Genomic DNA, 25,627 nt, shown 5'->3' on the forward strand with positions numbered 1-25,627 from the left:
ATGGAAAATAGGTTTGAGGTCATATAGGGTGTGTCTAGACTACAGGGTTTTGTCTATAAAAGTGGACTTTTGTCGACAAAACTATACCTGCATCTGCACTAGCCCTGAGTTCTGTTGACAATGTCAACAGAACTCGGCAGTTTTGTCAACAGTGGTAAACCTCATTCTACGAGGAATAACGCCTTTTGTCGACAGAGTTCTGTTGACAGAAGGCGTTATTGCATCTACACTGTCCTTTGCATCTACACTCATGTTGACAAAGCGGCTTGCTTTGTTGACAGAACTGGATGTAGTCTAGAGGCTCCTTGTCAACATTATCTGTCGACAAAGCCTCTGTCGACAAAAGCCTGTAGTCTAGATGTACCCGTAGCATCAGTGTTTAATTGTACTGTGAGTTATTACATTTCTCTTTGGTGCTAGAGTACTGATAGTCCTTTTGTAGTTCTGTTCTGCTTTTACACACCTATAATGACTATAAGATAACACAGTGAAGACTCTGCTGAATGATGTAAAGTTTCAGGGTCTGATTTTCAGAAGTGACTTCTGCATTTATGGGCACAGATATTAGTAGCTAGACAATACCTGGTTTAGCCTGCACTTCAAGCACTCGCTTGAAGTGGTGATTAGTTACAAGTAGCTAGATAAACACCATTGCAGTTGCTAGTGCCTGCAGAAGTGAAGGTTGGCAAAGATTAGGTTGAAAGTCAGGCCCTTAATTTCTTTTTTTCTCTTTAGGAGATATGTATGTTTTATTTCTCTTCATCTTACAGTTTAAAGATGAAACCAGATGTTGTTCTGAGACATCTGTCCATTGCAGTGGCAGCTAATGACCAGAGTTATATGCCGCAGCAAGTTACGGTGGCGGTTGGAAGGAATGCCATCAATCTCCAGGAGGTCCGAGATGTTCACATTCCCAGCAATATCACTGGCTACGTGACATTGTTGGAAAACGCTAACATTAGTCAGATGTGTGAGTTAATAAAGACATAATTGGTGTTTTCTTTTTTGCTTTTCTGAAAGTGAAAGGCTGGGTAGATATGAGGATAACTTGCTGAAATTTGTGGTGTTCATACAGAGGCTTTTGCCAAGTCCTTATTCCAGATAATTTTGATTGTGGTTCTTGGCCCATGTTACAAAGTCTTTTTGCATAGCATCTGGGTTTTAATTTTTGATGCATTTCCAGCATCTTTCATTTGAAGATATGCCAAAATATATATTTACTTACATAATGCATTTATAAGAATTTCTATGCAGTGCCACAATATGCTAGATGGTAGTATGTAGCAAAAATTCCACTTCTGGTTAAGGAACAGTTTGTGTGTCAGCTGTAATGTCATTCAATGTCACCTCTGTCAGTACGTGAGTGAACTGACTTTTGTAACGTGTTCAACATATTTTGAGCTTTTTGTTTAACAAACTATATTCAGTGTTGTCACCTTAAGCATGACAGATCTGTGGCTGCCTTCTTGGATAGAACCTAGTGACAATTTCTGAAGTTTAACTGAACAATGGTTTTATTTAAATGGGTGTTTTCCATGAAAAATATTTTTCATAGCTTCCTGAAGTGTCCACAGAGGGTACCTACTTTCTCAAATTAACTCTGCAAGTATATTATCTGAAATGAAGATAGCATATTTAACTACTTGTATTCTAATTTTGAAATTATTTGCATTTTACTGTCATATGATGAAGGTGCCAGAGCCTTGGCAAATAAATTTGCCTTTGAAACATAACAAATAAAATAGTCAGAGGGGTAGCCGAGTTAGTCTGTAACAGGAAAAACTTAAACAACAAATAGTCTGGTAGCACTTCAGAGACTAACAAAACATGTAGATGGTATCAGTATGATTTATCAATATGATACCATCTACATTTTTTGTTAGTCTTTAAAATAAAATATTGAGTGAAATACATTGATTATTTACATGTTGAGGAAAATTTTGTTTCCCTTCTATAACTTGTGACCCCATGTTTTGTGTTACAGGGGCTAATATTTCATATAGTTGGTCATGTGAGTCCCTTGAAATTTAAATTTTCCAGATTAGTCTGTGCATGTTTATACTCATGTATGCAATAGTTATATGCACACATGATCACATGGATACTGGGTACTTCAGTTACACATTTTTGTAATGCCGGTAGTTTTTCTTTTGAACTTAAAGATTCTCTTATTTATTCTTATTAGGAAAAAAAAGAAATTACCTTTTTTTCTTGATTGATCTTACCAACAGATGTGCAGATAAACATCAGGCGTTGCCTTAGTGATGGATGTGATACTAGGATCCATGGGCTCAGGGCTGTTGGCTATCAAAGAGTTAAGAAAGTTGGCGTCTCAGTATGTGATGCTTCAGCTATCTGGTACTGGTCTTTACTGACCTCATTGGTAACAGCTTCCATGGAGGCCAATCCAGCATTTGTGCACACTATCTTGCAAAATACTCAGTAAGTACCAAACTTCATTGCTTTTTATATAAAAATTGTCATTTTATAAAATCTTGTATAACTTGTTTCCATTCCCTCCATCATGATATTTAAACAGACCCTTGGCTACCAGTTTGTCAAATTTACAAATAGTCATTCCTTTGCCCTGCTACATATGGCTAGTACCCACACATAACCATCAGGCTAAGTAAATTATTTTTACATGCCTGCTATACCAATACATGGCTGACTGTATACTGGCAAGATGCTTCTATAGTTTACTTTTATTTTTCAAGGCTTGTAGTATTCTCGTAGAAGCCTGAAATTAATTCATTTCCTGTTTTCAATGTTGTTTTCTGCTTTCATATGTTGACTGTGTTCCATTTTCTTTATGACTGGAGCTTAATTTAGTTTGCTTTTTCAATAGCCCTTACTTATGTAGAGCTTTATCTATTTGGACTGTCATTCCTGACTATCCTTTCAGTCCACTCAAGCTAATTAGCTTAAAGTACCGTATTTTCCGGCGTATAAGGCGACTGGGTGTATAAGACGACCCCCTAATTTTCTAGTTAAAAGATAGGTTTTCATCTTGTACTCGCTGTATAAGACTACCCCCCCCTTAGGAGGCCAACCGGCAGCACCCCAGTGCCCCTCCGCCTCCCCGGCTTTGCTCCCGGTGTCCCTGGTCTGCTGGAGACAGTCCCCAGCAGATCAGGGGCACCGGGAGCAAAGCCGAAGCGGCGGCGGGGTGCCGCGTTTCTGAGGCTTTGCTCTGGCAAAGCCTCAGAGGCGCGGGACCCCGCCACGGCTGCGGCTTTGTTCCCGGTGTCCCTGGTCTGCTGGAGACGGTCCCCAGCAGACCAGAGGCACCGGGAGCAAAGCCGCAGCAGCGGCGGGGTCCCGCGCCTCCCTGGCTTTGCCAGAGCAAAGCCTCAGGCGCGGGACCCCTCCACCTCCCCGGCTTTGCTCCCGGCGCCCCTGGTCTGCTGGGAACCGTCTCCAGACCAGGGGCACTGGGAGCAAAGCCTCTGAGGACTCCGGCAGCGGGACAGCCGCGGCGCGCCTGGGCTGCCCCGCTGCCGGAGCCCCTCCGCGGCTTTGCTCTGCGTCTTCCTGGTCTGCAGACCAGGGAGACGCGGAGCAGCTTTTCTCGCCCCGGAGTACACGGGCGGCGGGACCGCGAGGTCCCGCAGTCTGTGTCCTCCGGGGTGAGAAAAGCCCCGTTCCTACCTGCAAGTCGGGGACTGCCTGTATACCTGGCGTATAAGACGACCCCCGATTTTTGGGCGATGTTTTTTAGCATAAAAAGTCGTCTTATACGCCGGAAAATATGGTACAGTAGAACCTCAGAATTACACTTACTGAGGGATTATTTGTTTGAACAAAGTGTTTGTGGGCGTCCTTTCCAAAGTTTATAACTAAACATTGACTTAACACAACTTTGAAACTTTTCTATGCAGAAGAAAATGCTGCTTTAACTGTCTTAAGGAAATTGTTTCTGTGCTTTTTCTCATTACCTTGTCAAATCTTTTAGTAGTTTACATTTAACATAGTACCATAATGTGTTTACTTTTTTTGTTTCTGTTGCTATCTAATTACATACTTCTAGTTCCAGATGAGGGGGGGGGGGGGGGGGGTGTGTGTGTGTGTGTGTGTGTGTGTGTGTGTGTGTGTGTGTGTGTGTGTGGCTGACTGCTCAGTTTGTTACTTAGTAGTTCTGTCTCAAAGAGCACATAGTGGTTGCCTCACATCAATTCAAATATTTTTGTAGCTTTTTAATGTGTTAATGCAGTCGTCTTAACTCTAAAAGGGTATTCCTTTTCTTTCTTACATTCTTTGTTTCTCTTGTATCCGGTTAATGTAATTCATATATATATTAATTACACTCAAAAGAGCCAATCGTTATATAAGATTTTAAGTTTTGTTAAACAATCTCTTTTCATGGGAGAAAAGGCTTCCAATTTTTTATGCCTTTATTATCCTAATAGTGTTAAATATTGAATATTGTTTAAACATTCTCAGATATTTCAGGAACTAAAAAGGAATTGTGTACCATGTGGTGTATGGAATGAGCAGTACGTAGTTAAGACCCTTTCATGGATAGAAGGCATCGGTCCTAATATATTAAAGTCTTTAGTTGTTTAGGTTTATATTTAGGAATTTCACTCTTCTTTCAGGGCCTCTGTTTGTTTGCACACATCAGAGCAAGGCATCTGTGTTGGTGCCTTGATCCTGTGAGTGGAAAATATATGTAGACACCCTTGAAACTCTGCAGTTAGTGGTAATCAGCCCCTCCACCCTGCTGTCATATCAAGGAGGCAGCATGGCATAGTTAAGCACTAAACTTCTATGTTGAACAGGTTTTTATACACTGTCAAAAAGAAACTAAACTAGGGATGTGAACATGTAGCCTGTTAACCTCATGGGTGATGCTTACTGGGTCGTCATTAATCAGTACCCTGGAGCAGCCTGCTTTCCATGCATGCGTGGAAGCTGGGAGCAGGACCCAGTGCTGGCCTCCCTGCACACTGTGCGGCCGGCTCTTGGGTCAGAAGTTGGCTTCCCCATGTGCACAGCTGTTGGTTCCTGCTGCCAGCTCCCTGCGCAGGTGGGCTGGCTCCTGCTGCCGGGAGCCCCATGTGTGCGGGAAGAGACAAAAGTCAGGCCCTGCCTTCCCTCCCTCCTCCCCACTACACAGGACTGCTGGCTTCTGCATGGTGGTGTGGATGGAGTGGGATCCCGCTTAACCAGTTAAACCTAAGGTTTAAACAGTTAGTGACATAATTGGGATTTAACAGCCCTAAACTAGGGCTATTAGGCAGCATGTAATTGAATAGTTGTGTAACCACATCAGGTTTGTTACATGATTATTTGTTAGTCCCCAGAGGCGGGTCCACAGTCAATGTGTTCCTTGCCCCACTCCTGGGGAGCCCCCAGCCACCCCACACTGCTGCCTCTGTATCATAGGCAGCAGCGCAGGGGTGTGTGTGAGGGTACTGGCTCCTGCCTCCCTGCCCCTTATTGCCTCTGATACTTCTCTCTTCCCCCTCTCCCTTGCTGCCTCTGTAGGTAGTTGTCAGGATTAACCGATAAATCCAGATTTATCAGTTAATCATGTAGTTGTCTGCACATTGACATCTCTACTCTACTCTAAACTAAACAATTTTGGCAGGCATATGATTTTCAAAAAACTCTTGTACAGGTTGAACCTCTCTGGTCTGCCAATATCCATGGTTAATAAAGGAATGCTATTTTATAGTTGTTTCCAACAAGATATTACTTAGTGTTAGATTGACTTTAATTTAGAAATGCATTTTTTATCAAATGGTTTTGTTGTGCTCTATATCACAAAATTAGTCTCTGATGGCATGCATCCAATTGCAGGGTTTAATTTTGTGTGGTATTTTCATAGCCTCTTTTATTTAAAAATCTATGCACTACTTTCTCCAACTAGAAACCAAATGCTTTGTGTTTTTAATGCACCACATACAGCAGAGACCATCTACCCTAAACACCGAGATCTAGCCACTTAAGTATGAAGATTCTGAGTGGCCCTTCCTTTTTGAAGCTTCTTTCTCTTCAGTTCTTTCTGACTTGAGTTTATTTCTAAGGTGTTTCTCTTTTTCTTATGTAGGAAGGCATTGCAACATATGCCCCCACTGTCCCTGACATCGGGTTCTACAGACTTCTCAAACTTCTTATCTCCTAATGTTTTGGAGGAAATAGATAGTTTTCTTATAAGAATAACCAGGTAAATTTCATTAATGTACTTGTGTGTCAGAAAATGATTAGAGTAAATAGGTACTGCAAAAATAGCTTCCGTTTGTCGTAGTCCTCATTTGTTAATTTGAAAAACTCAAATATGAAAAACTCCAAGATAAATATGAAGAATATGTTCCTTAGTTCTTCAGTGTGAGCATTTAGCTGACCTAGAAGCCAAAAGCTCATTCCTTCATATTTGTTTTGAGACATAGTATTGAGTATTTTTAGTATAAGTTAATGTGCCACTAGTGCTGCAGTGACAACTGTTTATGGACCTGTGGAAGAGTTAACATTTTTTTCCATTGAGAATAAATTCTAAGCAGTTAATCCAAAATGTGAATTCTAGGAATTCTGCTCCCCAAAACAGTCAAGAGGTACCATCTTTCAGCTTATTCTTTTGTAATAAGGAAGAATATTGCCATCATGAATTATTTTTAAGGAATTACCCTTGGTATATAGACCAAAATGGTTGGCCCTATTCTGCTCCATCTGCAATCAGCTGGGAGTTTTCCATTAGATTCCTTTTTATTTAATCGATTTCTTTATATGAATTATACTTTTAGACATGTTTATATGTGATCAGATGCTAGCCAACTAGGTTTTAAATTATAAACAAAAAGACCTAATAGATTAATGTTTACAGTAAGAAAACCTCAGGTGTTAGGTATAAGCACATTACCCATACATATGTATGGACATAGTACAACAAAAGTTTAGATTATTGGGTCTGCCTTTCGCAGGTTATTGGGATGTGAATTTTTTTTTTTTTTTTTTTTTTTTTTTTTTTTTTTGCTGTTTAGCTCTATGTGGATGTACAAAAAGTAATGAGATCTGTTAAGAGAAATAGAGAGCAAATATAAGGGAATGAAATCATGTCAGATGGAGGCTCTAGACTGGTAAAGTGTGAAATACAGGGTACTAGTAGAAGCATACTCTTTTTTTAAAAGACCAATATAACAAAAACTCGGATACTGGCTTCCTGTGATAAAACTAAATAGCCTTTTTTAATCTTTGAGATTCTAACTAGATGATAAAATATTTTCAATGATTCCTTAAAAGAGTGGAATGGGACAATTAGCTATCAAGTTGTTATAAACAAATGGCTTAATTGGCTGTATAAATAGTAGCGCTGTGAACAAGTAGTCGACTACCCGATAAGCAGGAGCTAATCGGATAGCACTATCATTTACTCATTCACCCTTCCTCTCCCCGCCCCCCCTTGCTGCTCTGCACTCTTAAAGTGAGAGAGACCTGCGGAATGCGCTGCGCTTCTCTGTCCCTTTAAGAATTCAGAGTGGCAGCATGGGGATGGTTGTCCTGAGACTTTGCGGGGGACCAGACACTGAACCAGTGCCTTTGCGTGCCAGCTACTCTGTCCCTTTAAGAGTGCAGAATGGCAACGGGGGAATTGGGTGGGCTTGTGCCAAGACCTGGAAGTGAGCCTTTTCCTAACGTGCCGAAATTCCATCGACTACTCAACTAGCAAATTAATTGCTACTTAACATCCCTAATAAATATGCCACATCATTGGTTTTAATTGAAATGATTGATATACCATTTCATGTACTTAATTATGAAATTGCAGGTTTCCTTTCTTATATATTTTTGTACATGGTCTTTTTATCTTCTAGTTGTTGTGCCACACCAGAGGTTGAACTTACATTATTGGCTTTTGCCCTTGCCAGAGGGAGTGTTGCTAAAGTGATAAGTTCACTTTGTACTATCACTGATCATCTGGACTCTCTATACAAGGCTTCTTCACTCATCTCTTCAATGGCAACTGTTAGACAAAACCTGCTTTATAAATATGGTAAATATTTCAGGGACATCTTTAAGTGCAACTTGAATGGTTACTGCAATCTGCAGAAAGAGTAAGTGAGTTTACGAGCATGGGTGAGAGAGATCATAGACAGCTCTCCAAATTCTGTGTGTGTAAACTGGTGGTTTGATCCTTCAATCAAGGTATAAAGAGGTTTTATTTTAATTAGTATTATTGAGCTGAAAAGAAAGGTGTATATCTCCTAAAATGGTACTTGAATCAGAGCAGTGCAAGCACTAAACTTGATATCCTTGCGATGCTTCCAAGAACCAAAGGTGATGTCGCATTGGAGAAGGAAGGCTTGCTTAAGAGCTCCTTGGACAGTAGGCTCAGAAGTAAGATGGCAAAGATGTTCACATCTCTAAGTTTATCTTGTGGTATCTTTTTTCTTCCTAGAACAGGCTTCCTGATTTTTTTTTTCTGTCCCATTTTACTGAGAGGAGTATATTTACTTTTTGTTTACATTTTTTCATAGCTATGTCATGTACACAAGTCTGGGTACAATTCTTTAGTTTCTTTATCAAAAGCAAAAAATAAATGTGGATGTTTATCAAAGGGTTAAACTTGAACCTTGTCTAGCATAAGGCAGTAAAATGTCTTTCTGTGGGTATTAACTTAAACTTTAATAAGTTTAAGTTAATAAATTTTTTTATTTATATTTTAGTTTGTTTGTTTGCTCATTTAACAGTACTTTCTGTATAGTCAATGTAATTTCTTTCTGTGTAGTCAGTTTCCCTTTTGTTTGGATTTTCACTCAGTAACATAGGAAGAAAAGTACTTTTTAAATAGGACCACAATTAGCATGCAGACTTAGCAACAGGTATAGTACCAGAAATTATTTTTAATCAATTTTTTTAACATTGACTTCATCTCAGGTTAGTAGTTTCACTTTAACCACTTCTCTCCAGTCCTGAATTACTGGCTATTCTTACCAGGAATACAGGTGTGAACCTAAGATAGAGAAATACTTAGATCAGACTCAATCGCTGGTTCTGATATGTGACAAATGTAAATATGTTAAAAATAAAATATTACTACAACATTATTGTCAAATTTCTGGAAAAAATCACTTATGGTTCTCATAACAACTGTATCTCTGCCACCTCACATAATATTTAATAGTATTTAATATTCCATGCACTGTGGACTCTTTAATTAAGCATGTGTGTATTTTGGCAGCCATGGTTCGTCCAGCTGTAACAACTTTCTTATCTTTGTATACTTACAGATCTGTAAAGTTTCAGTAAAATGGGTTTCAGTTTCCTTTGTGCAAATTAAAAAAGATTCTATGATGTTGTGATTCTTTAATGGCTTTCTTATTTTTACCTTCTTGCTGTAAAGAATTTAGCATGCCAGTGGCTCTGTATTGTTTATTTTATAGCTGTGACAAATCTGTTGATTTGCTTGTTCAGGAAAGCCACTACAGCTAACTCTTCAGGCATGTGATGTAAAAGGAAAGGAAGATAAATCAGGGCCTGAAAACCTCCTTGTTGAGCCCTGGACAGGGGACGGTAAGTGTATAGGTTTCTGCTTACAATTTCTTGCAGTGTTTTAGAGTTGTACATTTTCACCCTGCTTGCCAATTAGAAAAAAGGAACTCTGCAGACACTTGCCTCTAAATTGTAATTCTCACTCAAGGGGAATTTTCTCTTAGAAATTGTTCCTTCCCCTAAAACACGTTTGGTATCTTAGGTCAGATTTTTGGTGCATTGGCTGTAAGTGAATAGCAGGCTGGTGTGAAAAATTTCATAGAGTAATGTTTTGCTATGAAAGACCATGAACTTCCCAAACACTGATGAAAGGATGGAAGAGAGAATCATGTAGAATATGCTTAGGTGTTTGACTCTTTTGTTTCAAGAGTCAGCCATCCTTTATTGTTGATGTCTGTCTTACTCAAAATATTCTTAAAAATCAGAAAAAATTATAAATGAGGCAATAATTAATGGCTCTGCAAGTCAAAGTAATGTGCACTTCTTTAGAAAATCTTCTGAAGTGCTTAGTACGCAACATACTTGGGGGGCATGTAAGTTGTGCAATACTAATGTGGAACACACATTGGAAAGCCGCTTGTCTGTCTTGGGGTTATTTGCAATCAAAATTGGGGGGTGTTTGCATTGCAAAGTTTTGTTTCTTCGACTAAATCGTTCTCTTCCACTTACTCAGCCCCTAGCTGAAGTGTACAGGTAACATTGCCCTGGCCTTTGACTCTTGATGCTACTGCTTCAGAATATAGTAACAAAAGGAGGGATTTATAGCTCATGTCCTTCTGAGATTTTGTCCTGGATTTTAAGAGGAAAGAGTAGGGAGAGAGTGGTCTTGACAGTCCTATCTTTGCTTCCAGAAAAGCTGTCCTTTAGATAAGTTAACACTGTCAATTCAGTGGCCTCAGTAACATTCAATAGGAGTGACTAAACTTAGCAGTTGCAAGAATAATTTCTGTTACTAATAGTACAGTCCCAGGACAGGCTTTGGCTATGGAGAGTAGGGATATAAGTATTTAAATGGGTAATTGGAAAAGATGCTTATCAGTTACCCAAAGGGCTACATGTGGCTCCTGGTCCAGCTCCCAGGGAGCTACCTGCCACCCCATGCTGCTGCCTCTGTATCAGAGGTAGCAGCACAGAGCAGTAGGCGGGAGCCAGTATGCATGGTGAGCTACCTTAAAAGCTGGCATGCACCAGCTCCTGGGGAGCTGGCTGTTGCCCTGTGTGTAACCACTAACATTTTTAGCAGTTACATAGTTACTCAATCACATGCATTTTAACATCCTCAGAGGAGACATGGTCTGAGAGAGGATATACAGGTTGCTCCTCTCTAGTCCAGCACCCTTGGGACCTGATTGATGCTGAACCAGAGAATTTGCTGAACCACAGGAGGTCAAAATTGTCTAGCAGCATTACCAACACTTCCACTACTTACTGCACTCTTAGAAGACAGGGTACATCTACACTGCAGAAGAAGATCAAAGCTGCTGCTGTTGTTGATCTTCCAAGGTTCGATCGAATTAGCGGTTAAGACCATTAATTTTAACTGAGAGGGGCACTCCTGTCGATGCCAGTAACCCCCATTTCACGAGGAGAAAGGGAAGTGGAAGGAAGAACACTCTTCTTTCAGCGTAGACTGCGCCCAAAGCCTAGTTAAGCTACTTCAACTTCAGCTACACAATTAATATAACTGAAGTTGCATATCTTAGTTCGACTTTGCCCCACAGTGTAGACCTACCTTAAGGGTAACTAGAACTAAATAACAGCACAGAACATTGAGAGCCAGGACTAGTGGCTGTAAGCAGACTCTATTGGGCTGCAGGAAACTTGGCCAACCCGTGATAAGTGGACATCCACCTAACTCAAATCATTCTGAACCATGAATGTTGCCAGACCAGAGTGTGCCGGACTAGAGGGGTTCAGCTGGTACTAAGATGACACTATATCTTTTTACATTAACTTATAAGTAGAATCTCAAGTCTCAGTCACTGGTTGAATCTTTGCAATAGAACAGAGAGCTGGGTTTTGTTTTACGCCTGTTGTCATAATTCTGTATCCATTTATTTTAAGGTGACAGCCTTCTAAGCCTTATTCTGTTTTCTTTTTGTTCCTTTAGGCTTCCTTACTGAGACTGGAAAGACCAGAGCAAGTATCATTCTTTCTACAGGAACTGAATCTACGTTCCAGGTGACACAAATTAGAATAAAGGTAAGAAATTTGTTTGCATTATGCAAGCAGACTGATGGATTAATGCTTTTTTCTTGGTTATTCACCTTTGAATGTACAGCTTTGTGATTTGCAAGAAATTTTGAGCCTCCTCATGGAGTGACAGCAGTTTGTTTAGGTTTGTGTTTGCATGAGTCACAGGAAACTTGCACAAAAGGAAAAACAGAAATCTCATCTGTTTTCAGAATGCTGCCACAAACATACTTTAAGCAGGGATCCATCTATAGTAAAACTCCAATGGTCCGGTATCTGACGGTCCGGTATCTGACAGTCCGGCACTCCTGATGGTACGGCACCATCAGGAACCTGGAAGTGCTCCGGGTAGTGGGACCATTGGAGTTGCTCTGCCCCCAGCTTCCCTTATTCAGCCGCTGCTAAAACTGACCAGTGGCTGAATCGGGGAAGCCGGAGGCAGAGCAGCTAGGGGCGCTGCCCGGTAGATCCCCTAGCACTGCTCCTCGGGGCTGCGGGACCAACCGGGCAGCACCCCAGGTGTCCCCGATTCAGCCGCTGCTGAAACTGACCAGCGGCTGACTCCAGGAAGTCCGAGGCAGAGCTGCTCTGCCCCGGGCTTCTTGGAATCAGCCGCTGATCAGTTTCAGCAGCGGCTGACTTGGGGACACCTGGGGTAGAGCAGCTGGGGTGCTGCCAGGTTGGTCCCCGCAGTGCCGACTGGACCTAACAGGGACGCCTGGGGCAGAGCAGCTGGGGTGCTGCCAGGTTGGTCCCCGCAGTGCCGACTGGACCTAACAGGGATGCCTGGGGCAGAGCAGCTGGGGTGCTGCTGGGTTGGTCCGGTAGCGCGCCGAGACCAATGGGGCAGCACCCCAGCTGCACTCGGGGACGCCTGGGGCAGAGCAGCTGGGGTGCTGTCGGGTTGGTCCCGCAGCGCTGCTCCTCGGCACTACTGGACCAACCCGGCAGCACCCTAGCTGCTCTGCCCCAGGTGTCCCCAAGAGTAGCTGGGGTGCTGCCCCATTGGTCTCGCTGCGCCAAGGGTCGGCGCTACCGGACCAACCCGGCAGCACTCCAGCTGCTCTGCCCCAGGCATCTCCGATTCAGCCGCTGCAGGTCAGTTTCAGCAGCGGCTGAATCTGGGACGCCTGGGGCAGAGCTGGACTATCGGAAGGTGGGGGCTATGAGGGGTCTGGGGTGGCATCCCCCCCCACCCCAGACCCCTCATAGCCCCTCCTTCTGATAGTCCGGCATATCTGATAATCTGGCACCCCCTGGGTCCCAAAGGTGCCGTATTTATCAGAAGCTTACTGTATTTTATATTGCTTTTTTCCTGTACCTTATTCGGGCCAATGAGATATTTCTAATTCTTGTGTATGTAGTATAGTGTTTTTTAAGTACATGTCAAACTTTACTCTGGTGGGAAAGTAAAATGTTATGCCCCAAGCATCGGTAAAATCTCATGACTGAAAGGAAACAGTGGATGAGGTTTCAATAGCTTGTTTGTGCCTTATTTTAATTTTTATTACTTTTTTGAAAAAGCTAACTTATTTTCCTAAAGCATATCTACATGCTTTGCAGTGCCCACCTGAGCTGAGGGTAACTAGATTCCTGTGTGTATAAGTTTTCGTCAGTTGGGGAGTAACTATAAGCAGAAACATAATTTTAATCGTTATCCTAGTTTTCTCTGTGTTCTAGTATTATGTTCTCCTTTCAGGTTCGGAAAGGTGCTATTGGAGCCCAGTGTGGGTTGGTGTTTGCTTATAACAGCTCATCAGAAAAATTTCATGCAGAGGAGCATTTTAAAAAATTTGAAAGCTATGACAAGTGGAAACTACAAGAATTCAGGCAATTTTTAAAAAACAGGTAAAGGTGGGCAGGGTGTAACGAACAATTTTAAAATTAATGTTGCAGCAAACCACCTCTATCCTATTCAGAGTGTGGATGAAGTTGGAAAAATAGTCTTTAACATTTCTTTGTGTCCACTGCTGTACCTGCAAATAGTCACTTGACACTACATAGCGAAAGGTCTACATTTAAACACATAATCCTGACCATGCCAGTTTGAATGAAAATCTCAATTTGATACTTTTGAGGAGCTGTATCTATGCAGAATGCTGATTCCTAATAGCTGCATTGCTCTTTCAACTACAAGTATGCTGTAAAATTGACTTTAAAAACAAAAAAAGTCTATGGCATACAAGCTTTTGTTGGAGTCTGTGCATGGGAAATGTTTCTGCTACATCAGTGGTCCCCAACCTTACGAGGTTGCCGGGCGCCAGGGGGCGTGGCCGTTCGGCCGTCGGGCGCCAGGGGGCGGGGACACTTGCGCCCCGGGGGCTGCCCCCCCCATAGCCGCATGCCCAGGGGCGGCCCCCCCCCCATAGCCGCGCGCCTGGGGCCAGCGCTCCCAGTGCCGCGCACTCGGGGCCGGCGCTCCCCCCACCCAGCGCCGCGCGCTCGGGGCCGGCGCTCCCCCCGCCCAGCGCCGCGCACCCGGGGCCAGGCCAGCCCCGAGCACCTGGCGGGCGCATGGAAATGGGGACCACGGTGCTACATTTTCCTGAATCTTAAATTTTTGTAACAGGTAAAAATAGTTGGGTAACATAGTAGCAGTGGTGGGCAATCCTTAAGGTTTTTTTTCATTATAACTTTGATTTGCTTTTATCTGCAGAAGTGATTTGTCATGTGATGAGCTGGGAGAGGATGATCCTGTTGGCTGGTTTGAGGTGGAAGAAGAATGGGATGAAGTGGATGTCAAAATGCAGCAGTGCAGAGTTTCCCAAGTAAGAAATAATTAGAGCAGTCTGACTTGAATGTGAATGAGGAAATGATCATTTTCCTGCTTCCTTGAAGACCAGTTTAATAATCATCAGGTTTTTGTTTCCCAAGAAGAGGACTTAACTAAAGCTATAAAAAGTCAGTGAAAGCAATGGACCACAGTTTGTTTATATTTAGTGGGGACATGACTCTCTCAAAAGCGTGGAAAGTTTCCACTCACGGGATTGTGTCACGAGGAGGAGTTCCACTGTAAGCCTAGTGAACAAAACATGAAACAAGCTGCACAATCACAGTTTTTCAATATTCTAATTTGATTACTTTTAATTACTACAAAATAAGGTCTAGATTCTGCAACCTTTATACAAGATAAGTGGCACCTTGTTCCTTGAGTAATTTCATGGATTTCAATGGAATTAATTGAGTACTGCAGTAATTAGCATGTTAATTTGCAGCAATTAAAAGTGAAACTTTTGTTTTCCAGTTCATGTAGTTGTTTTGGATTCAATTTTAATTTGGTTCCAGGATTCCAAATCTCTTCTTCCAGTGGTAGAAAATATCAGAAGTAGCTGCTTAGGGACTTTTCCCTTCTGTTCCGATTGTGTGATAGAATCAAGGACATGCCATATCCTTGCTCAGTAGCTGTCTGAACTGTTATACAATATGATTACAGGATTAAAAAATACCTTTGAACACTGGGGATGTATTCCTTAATGGAAACTCTCGACTTCAGGTTCTTTATACAAATGTGGAAAGAATTAAGTTAAATGCATGTATATATTTAATTTACCTTAAATGTTTATCCTCTTCTTTTTATATTAAGCTATTGTTTTTCCACTTGCAAGGAAACTTGGTGCTATAAAACGAAGAAACAGAACACACAGTTTAAAATATCTGAGTTAATCATTGGATTACCAGAGTTTGCAGATGAACATAGCAGTTGCAGAGGCCTGTAATATATAGCTCATAGAGAACTTAGTGTTTTACAGAAATGCAGAGCAGGGCAGGGTGTAGTGGAGGCCAGGACACTATGGCTTTGGATCTTAAATGTATATGTTGCTTACATTCAATAGTGCTACTAAGGCCATGTCTACACTACAAAATAAGGTTGAATTAATTAAGGTTGTTGGGTTTTTTTTGTTTTTTTAGCACCCGATTTTGTAAAATCAAAGGTGCATATCCCCACTGTGCACTAGAATTCAACATAGTTCAATGTAGCTCATGTGGTATTTTTATTTTTCTATGCAGTATTTAATGGTAAAGTTCTTGTGCACGAGACAAGACACAGCAGAGCGCCTAGGAGTTCAGGGCCTGACTGTTCTGGGGTATCTTCGGCCTACTGTAGTGGAGCCCAACAGAAGCATGAACTGCCTGAAATGCAAAGCAACAGATGATGGCATTTGTGGAACAACCCTTCTCCTGAAAACACTTCATTTCATCCAACAACTTGCTCAGGACCTGGTATGTTTCTCTCCACATTTGTTCAGTTCGTTCAAGCATGTGGTCATTACATTATTCATTTATAAGAATAAATGGTGGCACACCAAAAACAAACTTAAGAGGAATTATAAAATAATGTAGTGACCAGACAAGCAAGCTGTAATTACAGCTTACAGTAGTAGTAATATGCAAGTCATGAAACCTGAAGTGTTTGGAAAATGACTTTTAGTGTACTAAGAACTAAATTTAAGTGCCCTCTTGTAAGGTAGCAATATATCCTCTTTATGAACATTGAACTGCATTTCCATATCTCACACATTATGATAAAGTGCTTAGTGGAATTATTGCAACATATATTAAAGTTCTGCTACCTTTCAAATAGCTAATCTTTATTTCTTGGAAGCATACAGGAGCATTAGAACTGGTTTATAGAAATATAACTTGTTCTCACAAAATCTAACCTACTTAAATAGTAGAAACGTGAAAGGAAGTGAAAATTGTTAGTCTGATGCAACAAGTGAAAAGATATAGCTGATTGATGCTAATGGAAGCCTGATCATGTTGTCTCTGGAGGCAGTGGCATTTCATATGCAGTTTGATATTTCTTTCATACTTCATATGTTGCAGTTTTCAATTTTTTTTGTAAGCATGCATTATGCAGAATGAATTGAATAATTTTTTTTTCTTCTTTCAGGTTCATCAGAAAGAAAGAGGATTAAAGTACAGATCACTCTTGGACTTCACAGGCCTTGACCTGCAGCTTTTCTGGAATTTTTACAATAAACTACGGCAAAAGTAGGGCCCTCCTCCATCACAAAACAGCCATAAATATGTTTACGTAACATGCATTTAATTTAGCTGATGTTTTCTACCATTGAGCTGAGGTAGTCGATAGTTAGAATCATAGAACACTAGGACTGGAAGGGACTTTGAGAGGTCATCGAGTCCAGTCCCCTGCCCTCATGGCAGGACCCAGTACCATCTAGACTGTCCCAGATGGATGTCTATCTAACTTGCTCTTAATTATCTCTAGAGATGGAGATTCCACAACTTCCCTAGGCAACTTATTCCAGTGTTTAACCACCCTGACAGTTAGGAAGTTTTTCCTAATGTCCAACCTAAATCTCCCTTATGACAGTTTAAGCCCACTTTCCCATCTCTATCTTATCTGGTTTTAGCTACAACATTACATAGGTTAAACCTTTCTGGTCCGGCAACATCTGTGATCTGGCTAACTAAAATCATGCTGCATGTCCAGTTTGATCATAGGTATGGCCAAGTTTCCCACACTTCCATTAAGTTTGCTTCCAGCCACCAGCCCTGTTTCTCAGTGTTCTGTGCTGTTATTTAGGTCTGATTTACCCCTAAATGTCTTCAAAGAGCACAGTAAGCTGAGGAAGTGTTGGTAATGCCTCTAGATAATATTGACTTGTGGTTCAGCAAATTCTTTGGTTTAGCTTCAGTCAGATCCTGAGGGTGCCAGACTAGACAGCTTTAACCACTGCATAAATATTTGTAACCTTTATGTTTTGGTACCAGTGGGGCCAACAGCCTTGCCTGTTCTCTGGGCAGAGGGATGGGGTGGCTCCACACCCCGGAAGGTGCAGGGTTAAGTCTACCTACCTCAGGCAGCCTCAGTGCCACCCAGAACATGCCACGCCTATCCTAGAGAGCCTTCAACACTAAGTACTAGCGGCAGTGGAAGCTCCTGGCCGTTTTAATTTCCTCCCCCTTTTCCTGTCAGCAGTACTCAATTAATTCCATTGAAATCCATGAAATTACTCAAGGAACAAGGTGCCACTTGCTTTAGCATATAGTGTGTGCTGGAAATGAGCTCTTCCTGTGAAAATTTTACTTCTGTATGGTTTTTTGGTTTTTTTTCCTCCTTTTTAGTCCAAGAGAAGAATGTCTCTTTGCCCAGACTGTGCTACTGCAGCTTCTTCAAAGCTGCTTCTCTGTGCTTACTGGAGACAATAAAACTCAGGAAGTTTCTCAAAGCAAAACTTCAGGCCAAACAGAAGCTGCACAAGAGCTCTACAGGCATTTGTGTGAAGGTTCGCTGATATTATGTTCTTACTAATTTAATTAGTATTGATTTGTTTTAAAGGAATTTTACACTAGCATGAGCTTATAAAACCTATTTTCCAAAATGCAAGCCCATTGCCTTTTCAGGTTGTCATGCTTTATTGCTCTTTTAAATCAATGGGTTTAGTTGAGAGCTCACTTGTGTATTTTCTTTAAGCCTTTGATGAAGTGATCTTGCATCTGTCCTTCTAATACGTGGCCTGAAAGTAGTTTCAATGGCAAGGTATTTCAGTGGAGCTTTATCTACTTGCACCAGTAGAAAAATTGGTCCTTTGACTTCAGTACTGGAATAAGTAAAAGGGTTCATAGTTCCCATTTAATATGTGCGCATGCACAAAAAATGTTTCCCCCATCTACCTCTGGGGAGCCGCACAGCATGGTGTTGGGAGCTGCTGGTCCCGAGGGCTGGAACCAGCCGCTTGGTTGGAGGGAGGGGAGACCTGCTCCAGTGTCCAGGGCTGCCACGTGGCAGCATGGTCTGGGGCCTGTTCTGGTGACTGGGGCTGGGAACAGGACCCGCTTCAGGGCGGGGTGGGAGTGTCTGCTCTGGCGGCTGGGAACGGGATATGATGCATGGCCTGGGGGAGGAGGGGGTCTGCTCCGATGGCTGGAAATGGGGCATTCTGCATGGTGGGGACGGGAGGCAGTATTTCTGCTCCAGCAGCCAGGAACGTGTGTGTTAATAAATTGGGTGCCATGGTGGCGCACATCCAAACTCACTCTGCTCATGGTTGGAAAATCTTAGAGGGAACACTGGAAGGATTAGATTTGTTTATAAGTATCTCTACCCACTCATCACTATGTTAGAATGAACCCACATGGTTGGTAACGTACAAGTGAAAGCCTGGCTTCATTGAAGTCAATGAGACTATTATCATTGACTTCTTTGGAGCCAGGATTTTGCCCCATTTATGTAAGTACAAGGTTTTCCATAACTTGAATACATACTAAGAAAATATGAAAAAAAAAGGAGGAGATGAATGACTTTGTGCCGAGTGTGATAGTTTTAAAGTATTTTTCCCCCTGTTTTGACAGATGGTTTTTCTTGCTACAATTCAAAAGGCTTTCTCACATCTTTGTGTAGGCAGACCTTAAGTAACAACCTGAGTTAAAATCCTATCCTTTACAAGCATGCTGTTTCTATGTGGACTCCTTTCTGTGTCTATCAACGGAACTATGAGTGTGTTTGATACCGTGGGTGGCGGGTGAAGGCCCAGCTGGGGAAGACAAACCCCCGCCTCACCCCTTCTGCCTGAGGCCTGCCTCTGGAACCAAGCCTTTCCAACCCCCAGTACCATCCTTTCTGGCCACTTGAAGGGCCGTGGTTGCTGTGCTATAGCCTCAGCCTTCCCAGGCAGTTGCGGAGGTGGGCTGCTGTGCTGCAGCCCAGCTTTCCCTGGTGGCCGGGGCATGTAGGCAGTTTTGGGAAGGCCATGCCTTCCCTTGCCTAGATTACTGGCTGCCCATGTTTGATCCTACTCTCATATCGAAGAGGGATAGGTCATAGGGAACTGTTAGTGTATCTTGGAATGTACTATCTTGGACAGTAAATGTGCAGCACATTATCTCAATATAGATTTACATCCCAGCACATTGCAAATTATACATTCTGTATGTGTGATGGGTATCTTGTGCTTTGTGTCTTGAAAAAGAAATGAAATTTTATTGTGCATTTAAAGATAGATAAATATAGTTGGTTAATCTTTTGAAATTGCAAAAGTGATGGAGTCCTGTGGCACTTTGTAGACTCACAGATTTATTAGAGCATAAGCTTTCGTGGCGTAGCTGATCTGGTTAAGTCCTGTGATGGTGTCACTGGTGTAGACACCATCATGGTTTCATTCACCTGCACATCTATCAATGTAACGTACGCTATTATGTGCCAGCAATGCCCCTGTGCTATATACATCGGCCAAACTAGACAGTCCCTACATAAAAGAATAAATGGACACAAATCAGATATCAGGAATGGTAATATATAAAAACCTGTTGGAGAACACTTCAGTCTCCCTGGACACAAAGTAGCAGATTTAAAGGTAGCCATCATGCAACAAAAAAACTTCAAGAACAGACTTCAAAGAGAAACTGCTGAGCTACGGTTCATTTGCAAATTTGTCACCATCATTTTAGGATTAAACAAAGACTGTGAATGACTAGCCAACTACAAAAACAGTTTCTCCTCTCCATCAGCTGCTAGAAGTGAGCTTTATCCTCCCTGACTGAATTGACCTCATTATCTCTAGCCTTATTCTTGATTGGTACTCTTTTCTTGTGCCTGTATATTTATACCTGCCTCTGGAATTTCCACTACATGCATCTGACGAAGTGGATCTTTGCCCTCGAAAGCTTATGCTCCAATAAATCTGTTAGTCTATAAGGTGCCACGACTCCTCGTTGCTTTTGCAGATTCAGACTAACACGGCTACCCCTCTGATACTTGACTTTTGAAATTGTAACCGTTTCCTTTTTGTATGTACAGTGGTGGACGTGAGCGATAGCAACTTCACGCCCATGACCATGTTAAAGCAGGAAGTTAAGAACACATTGGTCAATGGAGCAGCTATCTTTTTCCCAGATAGACAGACCAGACGGGACCAGCTCTTCACCATGATGGTAATCCATGCAGTGAGAAATTCTTTTGTTTTGTTGGAATTAATTTCTAAGGTATCTTATCTTAATGCAGAAAAGAAAGCAGGTATCTATATATTCCTCTCCTTTTCTCTACAATCATTTCATTCCAGATAAGGGGAGCTTGCCTTTACCTTTTCATAAAGTAATAGTTTGAGACATACTTTGTGAACTCAAATTGTCGACCTTCAAAGGAAGCTCTTTTATACTCTCAAAAGTTCCTGTTTAACAAAGGAAATGTGGCATTGTGAAGCTCCATATTAGTGGTCTTTGAGGGATATAACCTCTACTCAGCATACAATCAGTCTTGACACACAACTCCCATTGATAGATGTGCAGGTGCAGGAGGAAACCTGTGGCAGTGATTTGACACATAGTGTCCAAGTCTGTTAAATACTATTAAAGTGTTTAATATCATGGTTTCCTTCTGGATTTAGATCCTATTGGAAAATAAAATAAAGTAAAATATTCACTTGCAATAATTAAAAAATACAGCATGTGTATATGGATCTGTAAGACTTCTTATGTGTGATGGGATACTACATTTATATTATAAATACAATTTTTGGTAAGCACATAGCATTTAGAAAAGAGCCATTTAGGAGATGTAAGGAAAAATTATTTAAATGTCATTTAAATTAAAGACTTGCTCAATGGCGGAGAATGTAAAGATAAAATTTCATTTTTTGTTTTACAAATTTTTACAAACCAAAGGTATAACCCATTTTCTGAGCCTATTTTTTTTTTATAAAGAAAATGCAAACCAAACATCTATTGGAATTGTAAAAATACTAATCCTCCTATAAACAGCAAAAGTTATTTCCCCATCGTGTCACTGTAATTTTTTTACAAAAAAAACTTTTTTAACATAAACCTCTTCCATTTCCTAGAAAAACATAACAGAACAGGAACATAAACAATCTGTGCATCTCACCTTCAGATCCCTGTGCATGTACTTCAGGTGAGGCTCTTTAATATTGAAAAATAACTTTATCTGATTATCTTCATCCTACTCATCCTTTTCAATAACTCCAAATTCTACTGAAAAAGAAAGTTGCAAGTCAGCAAAACTATTGATGGACCTTCTCTTTAAGCAAATAAAAAGCTCTATGCATCTTACTAATACTCCTTTTGTGCCAGTCAATAACAAAGATTGCCCAATTTTAAAATAATTCCTAAGGCTGTGGTGTATTGCCCAGTGTCTCTGAGCAGCATTGTTAATTGTTTTATGCTTGAATTTTTTTCTTCAGACAACTGTTATCGTTAGAAACACTTGCTATTTGTTTTAATCTGTGTAAAAGCATTTTAAAGATTTTTAGAGATTTGATTTTTCCGGTTGAAACCACGCGCAAATGATCCCTGTAGATTATCATCGCAACAGGGCATCTGTTTCAGACTATTATCATTAGCTGTTAACTCAGTAAAGTCTTTTGTAGTGATCTTTTGTCTTTTGCAGTGATCAAGATCCAGGTGGACTTCTGTTGTTACCAGAAAAGGAAGTTTCTGAGGATTTTGACATTAGCCCAGTGTTGTCAGTCATGGATACCCTTTTTTTGGTGGCAGCCAGAGAGGTAGCTATCCTTTCAGATTGTCTGTTCTCACTTCTTCTTTTCTGCCTGCTTTTCTATAGAATGTGGTGTGCTCCCAAAGGCATGCTGGATGTGAAGAGACTGAAGCCAGTAAATAAGATTATTCACACAAGTACAATTATTTATGTATGACTGTAGGAATTGGGTCCCAACTAACTTAAATATATCTTAAGCAGTAACAACATTGAAGTAAGAAATAAGGTAATGTACTGAATGAATAGGTTGTCTTTGGGAGTTTTTCCATAAAATTCCATAGTAGCTGTAAATGAATTGAGCAAATTAAACAATTTGAAGTGTGGGAACCAGTCATGGTCCAGAGGCTGAAAGATCTCTGCTTTGGAAAGTCAGGACTTTTCACATGTGAAAATAAGTAGTCTGTTACAGAATGTACTGAAAGCCTCAATGGATTGTACCAAATGTAGTTGTAGCTACTTAAAGACCTGTTTGCTGTTCATATTTCTGAGTTACTAAAACCTCTTTCAAATACATCTTTTGATTTTTTTTTCATCCACTAGCAACTGATATGACTGGTCTTTTGCCTTCTATCCTGGGAGGGGGAAGGCCATGCAGGGAGTGGGGAGTGTAATGTATCTTATGTGGCGTATCCCATAATCTGTCACACTGCAGTGCATGGGATATTGTATAGTTGTGCATGGGATGATATTGTTCTATTATTGCTTTTCAGTGTGAAATGATGATGCTGGATATTGCGCAGCAAGAGAGTGGCACAGTACTGTCCTCCTTATTCTGGTCTGTACAGGGCAGCCTTCTTTCATGGTGCTATCTACAACTTAAGGGAAGTGATAATACAGCCAAGAGTCTTGCCATAGAAATTCTTAAAAAATGTAAGTTCCAGAGCTGAGGCAGTGCCTAATATAGGCAATTATCCAGAACTTTAAAATATGCTTTCAAAAGCTGATTAGCATTTTTATCTTTAGACACTTATTGTATCTGAAGCATCCTTATCATTACAGTGCTCTTCACAGATTTGAAAATTGGCCCAGAGCCATATGGACCAATTTGCAGTTATCATTATGGCTAAAGTTGCTGTGTTGTTGTTATGTCTGAGGAGACTGTAAAATCATGAGAAACTAATTTGAGGCAAAAAATATGCTAGGTATTGAGCCTATGAAGAAACAGAATTTTTAGTTACTGGCTTCCATTTTAAATGGTTTCTTTAGTTGTCCATTATTAGTGCATCTTACCATCCTCTCCCTCCAAAGTAAAATCTCCTCTGGGTGAGGCAGCATGTTATTTGTGAAGATTTGGGTAATGCCAAGAAAAGCTGAACGCTTTGTCTATAATAAAACCTTTTGATATAGATTTTTTTGAAGGCACATATCAGCATGGCATGCTTTGTCTCACTATAGCATCCCACAGTTACTTGAATAACTAATTGGGCCATAAACTGAATGGTTAAGTGGTATAAAATTTGTACTTAGTAACATTGGGCCATTTCTAAATTCTAACCTGGATTGTATTCTTTAATTTTATTTGTATACGAGTTATGTATTCAGTTGTCATATTAGCATCTAAAAGTTGCTGGCCTTGTTCATAATTCGTTTCATTCCTTAGTGAAACAATGATCTAGGACAGTGGTGCGCAACCCAAGGCAGTCGTGGATGTCTTCCCTGGGGGGGTCATGGTACTTAGATCCAGCTGTTGGTGGCTGCATAGCACTGGGCCTGGCAGTTGGTGGCCCCTGCAGCGCCTAGATCTGGCCAGCTGGGGGTTGGGCACGGCAGTTGGCAGCCCCCACGGTGCAGGGGTCACAGATCAAAAAAGGTTGCCCACCACTGATCTATGAAATCAGATGTTTACAGTAGGATTATTGAAACAGCTGTTTTAGCTCAAGGAGATGTAGTTTGACTAAAGTACTAGTTTCTGCTTTTGGTATTGTCATTGACAGTGTATCATTGCTTGCAGGGGACCTGTAAGTTCCTTGGGGCAACACCTGTCTTTCTCTGTTTTGTACAATATCAAGCCCAGGAGAAGTGTACAGGAAAAACACAGACTTCTAGTAGTGAATCCTCAATGTGGCTAATTTTCTATTACATAATGTTTTCTCTTTCTTTTTTTAGATGTGGGTCAGTTCCTGTCAAATATCAGGACAATTTTAGAATCACTTTTATCCCAATATAGTGGCAAACTTATAGTAGAAAAATTAAGTAACTCTGTTTTTGCCATGGCAACCCGGCAGCTGGTAGGTGAATGAGTGGGATGTCCTACCCTTCTCCTTTAGTGTGAATATGCATATGAAGGCTTTGTAACTTTGGTGTGTTTTTTCCTTAGGTGATCTTCTTGTTGGATTTCTGCACTTTAGACATTCCGCACTGTACCCTACTTCAAGGTTTCAGTATCTTGATACCGCTGCTGAAGAATCTTTGTAGTGAACCCGGAGAGAGTCTTAATAAGGTAACCAAAGATAGATGGATATAGATACTTTTAACATCTCTGATTCTCTGTAACCTTCTGAAGTCTTCTTTGCCTTGGTCTTTATCCGATGAACTTGTCTCTCTCCAAGATTTCTGTAAAGTCATTTTGAGCATTTTTATAGCAGAGAAGTCACAACTACAAGTGGGCAACCAGGTTACATAAAAAAAACTGTTCAGAACACACAACTCTAAAGGGACCATACATGTCTTTATTTAAAAAGATCATGTTCACTTAAGTAAACTAAGTTATGAATAAAAAAATGCTAAGGTCAATTAATTTGGTGGTTCTCAACCTTTGTAGACTACTGTACCACTTTCAGTTGTCTGATTTGTGTATAAAAGATTCACCTCACTTAAACTATTTGTTTACAAAAATATAAAAATAAAACATACAGAAGTGTCACAACACACTATTACTGAAGAATTGCATGCTTTCTCACTTTTGGCATAAAAAAAAGAAAATAAATTGAAAGAAAACAAATCAATTGGAATATAAACTCTGTGTATGTGTTTCAGCGTTTCAGCATGTAGTGTATGGAACAGTATAAAACAAGTCACTGTATGAAATTTTAGTTTGTTCTGACTTCATTAGTGCTTTTTATATAGCCTGTTGTAAAAACTAGGCAAATATCTAGATGAATTCATATGTCCCATGGAAGACCTCTGTATGCCTCTAGGAGTTTGCATACTTGCAATTGAGAACCACTGATTTAGTTAGAACATAAGTTAGTTATTATGTGGTTGAAAATAGATTCACTCTGTAGATTAAGAAGTTTGTGTGAATTAATATTTTTGATTGCATTCTAAATATACAACAGATGACATTTGTCCTAGGAGCTTGCAGTTTCATACCCATTGTGTTGGGATGGATTAATGGGATACATTGTTTTAAAGGAGAAAGTGGAAGTTTTTAAAGGATACTAAAAAGTACAAGGTTGGGGACCTATTTTCAAGTATATGGGGCTGCATGATGAAATGCAGAGTCAAGAGTAGGAAATCTCTGTT

General features: G+C 40.8%; 1 protein-coding gene across 1 annotated transcript in view; it reads left to right on the top strand.

The window, feature by feature from the left end:
- ZZEF1 (zinc finger ZZ-type and EF-hand domain containing 1) overlaps nucleotides 1–25,627 on the top strand; it is a 92,156-nt gene that overhangs the window by 16,410 nt on the left and 50,119 nt on the right. The window contains exons 5-21 of the mRNA XM_075904370.1: nucleotides 771–970; nucleotides 2,232–2,442; nucleotides 6,056–6,172; nucleotides 7,815–7,993; nucleotides 9,415–9,513; nucleotides 11,603–11,694; nucleotides 13,385–13,533; nucleotides 14,342–14,453; nucleotides 15,694–15,906; nucleotides 16,580–16,680; nucleotides 17,779–17,939; nucleotides 20,450–20,583; nucleotides 21,489–21,559; nucleotides 22,055–22,169; nucleotides 22,873–23,032; nucleotides 24,269–24,390; nucleotides 24,480–24,602. Of these exons, the coding sequence (XP_075760485.1) occupies nucleotides 771–970; nucleotides 2,232–2,442; nucleotides 6,056–6,172; nucleotides 7,815–7,993; nucleotides 9,415–9,513; nucleotides 11,603–11,694; nucleotides 13,385–13,533; nucleotides 14,342–14,453; nucleotides 15,694–15,906; nucleotides 16,580–16,680; nucleotides 17,779–17,939; nucleotides 20,450–20,583; nucleotides 21,489–21,559; nucleotides 22,055–22,169; nucleotides 22,873–23,032; nucleotides 24,269–24,390; nucleotides 24,480–24,602 (2,359 nt within the window). The remainder of the gene's footprint in view (nucleotides 1–770; nucleotides 971–2,231; nucleotides 2,443–6,055; nucleotides 6,173–7,814; nucleotides 7,994–9,414; nucleotides 9,514–11,602; nucleotides 11,695–13,384; nucleotides 13,534–14,341; nucleotides 14,454–15,693; nucleotides 15,907–16,579; nucleotides 16,681–17,778; nucleotides 17,940–20,449; nucleotides 20,584–21,488; nucleotides 21,560–22,054; nucleotides 22,170–22,872; nucleotides 23,033–24,268; nucleotides 24,391–24,479; nucleotides 24,603–25,627) is intronic.

This window comes from Pelodiscus sinensis, chromosome 21, assembly GCF_049634645.1.
Source record: "Pelodiscus sinensis isolate JC-2024 chromosome 21, ASM4963464v1, whole genome shotgun sequence".
NCBI classification, from domain to species: domain Eukaryota; kingdom Metazoa; phylum Chordata; order Testudines; family Trionychidae; genus Pelodiscus; species Pelodiscus sinensis.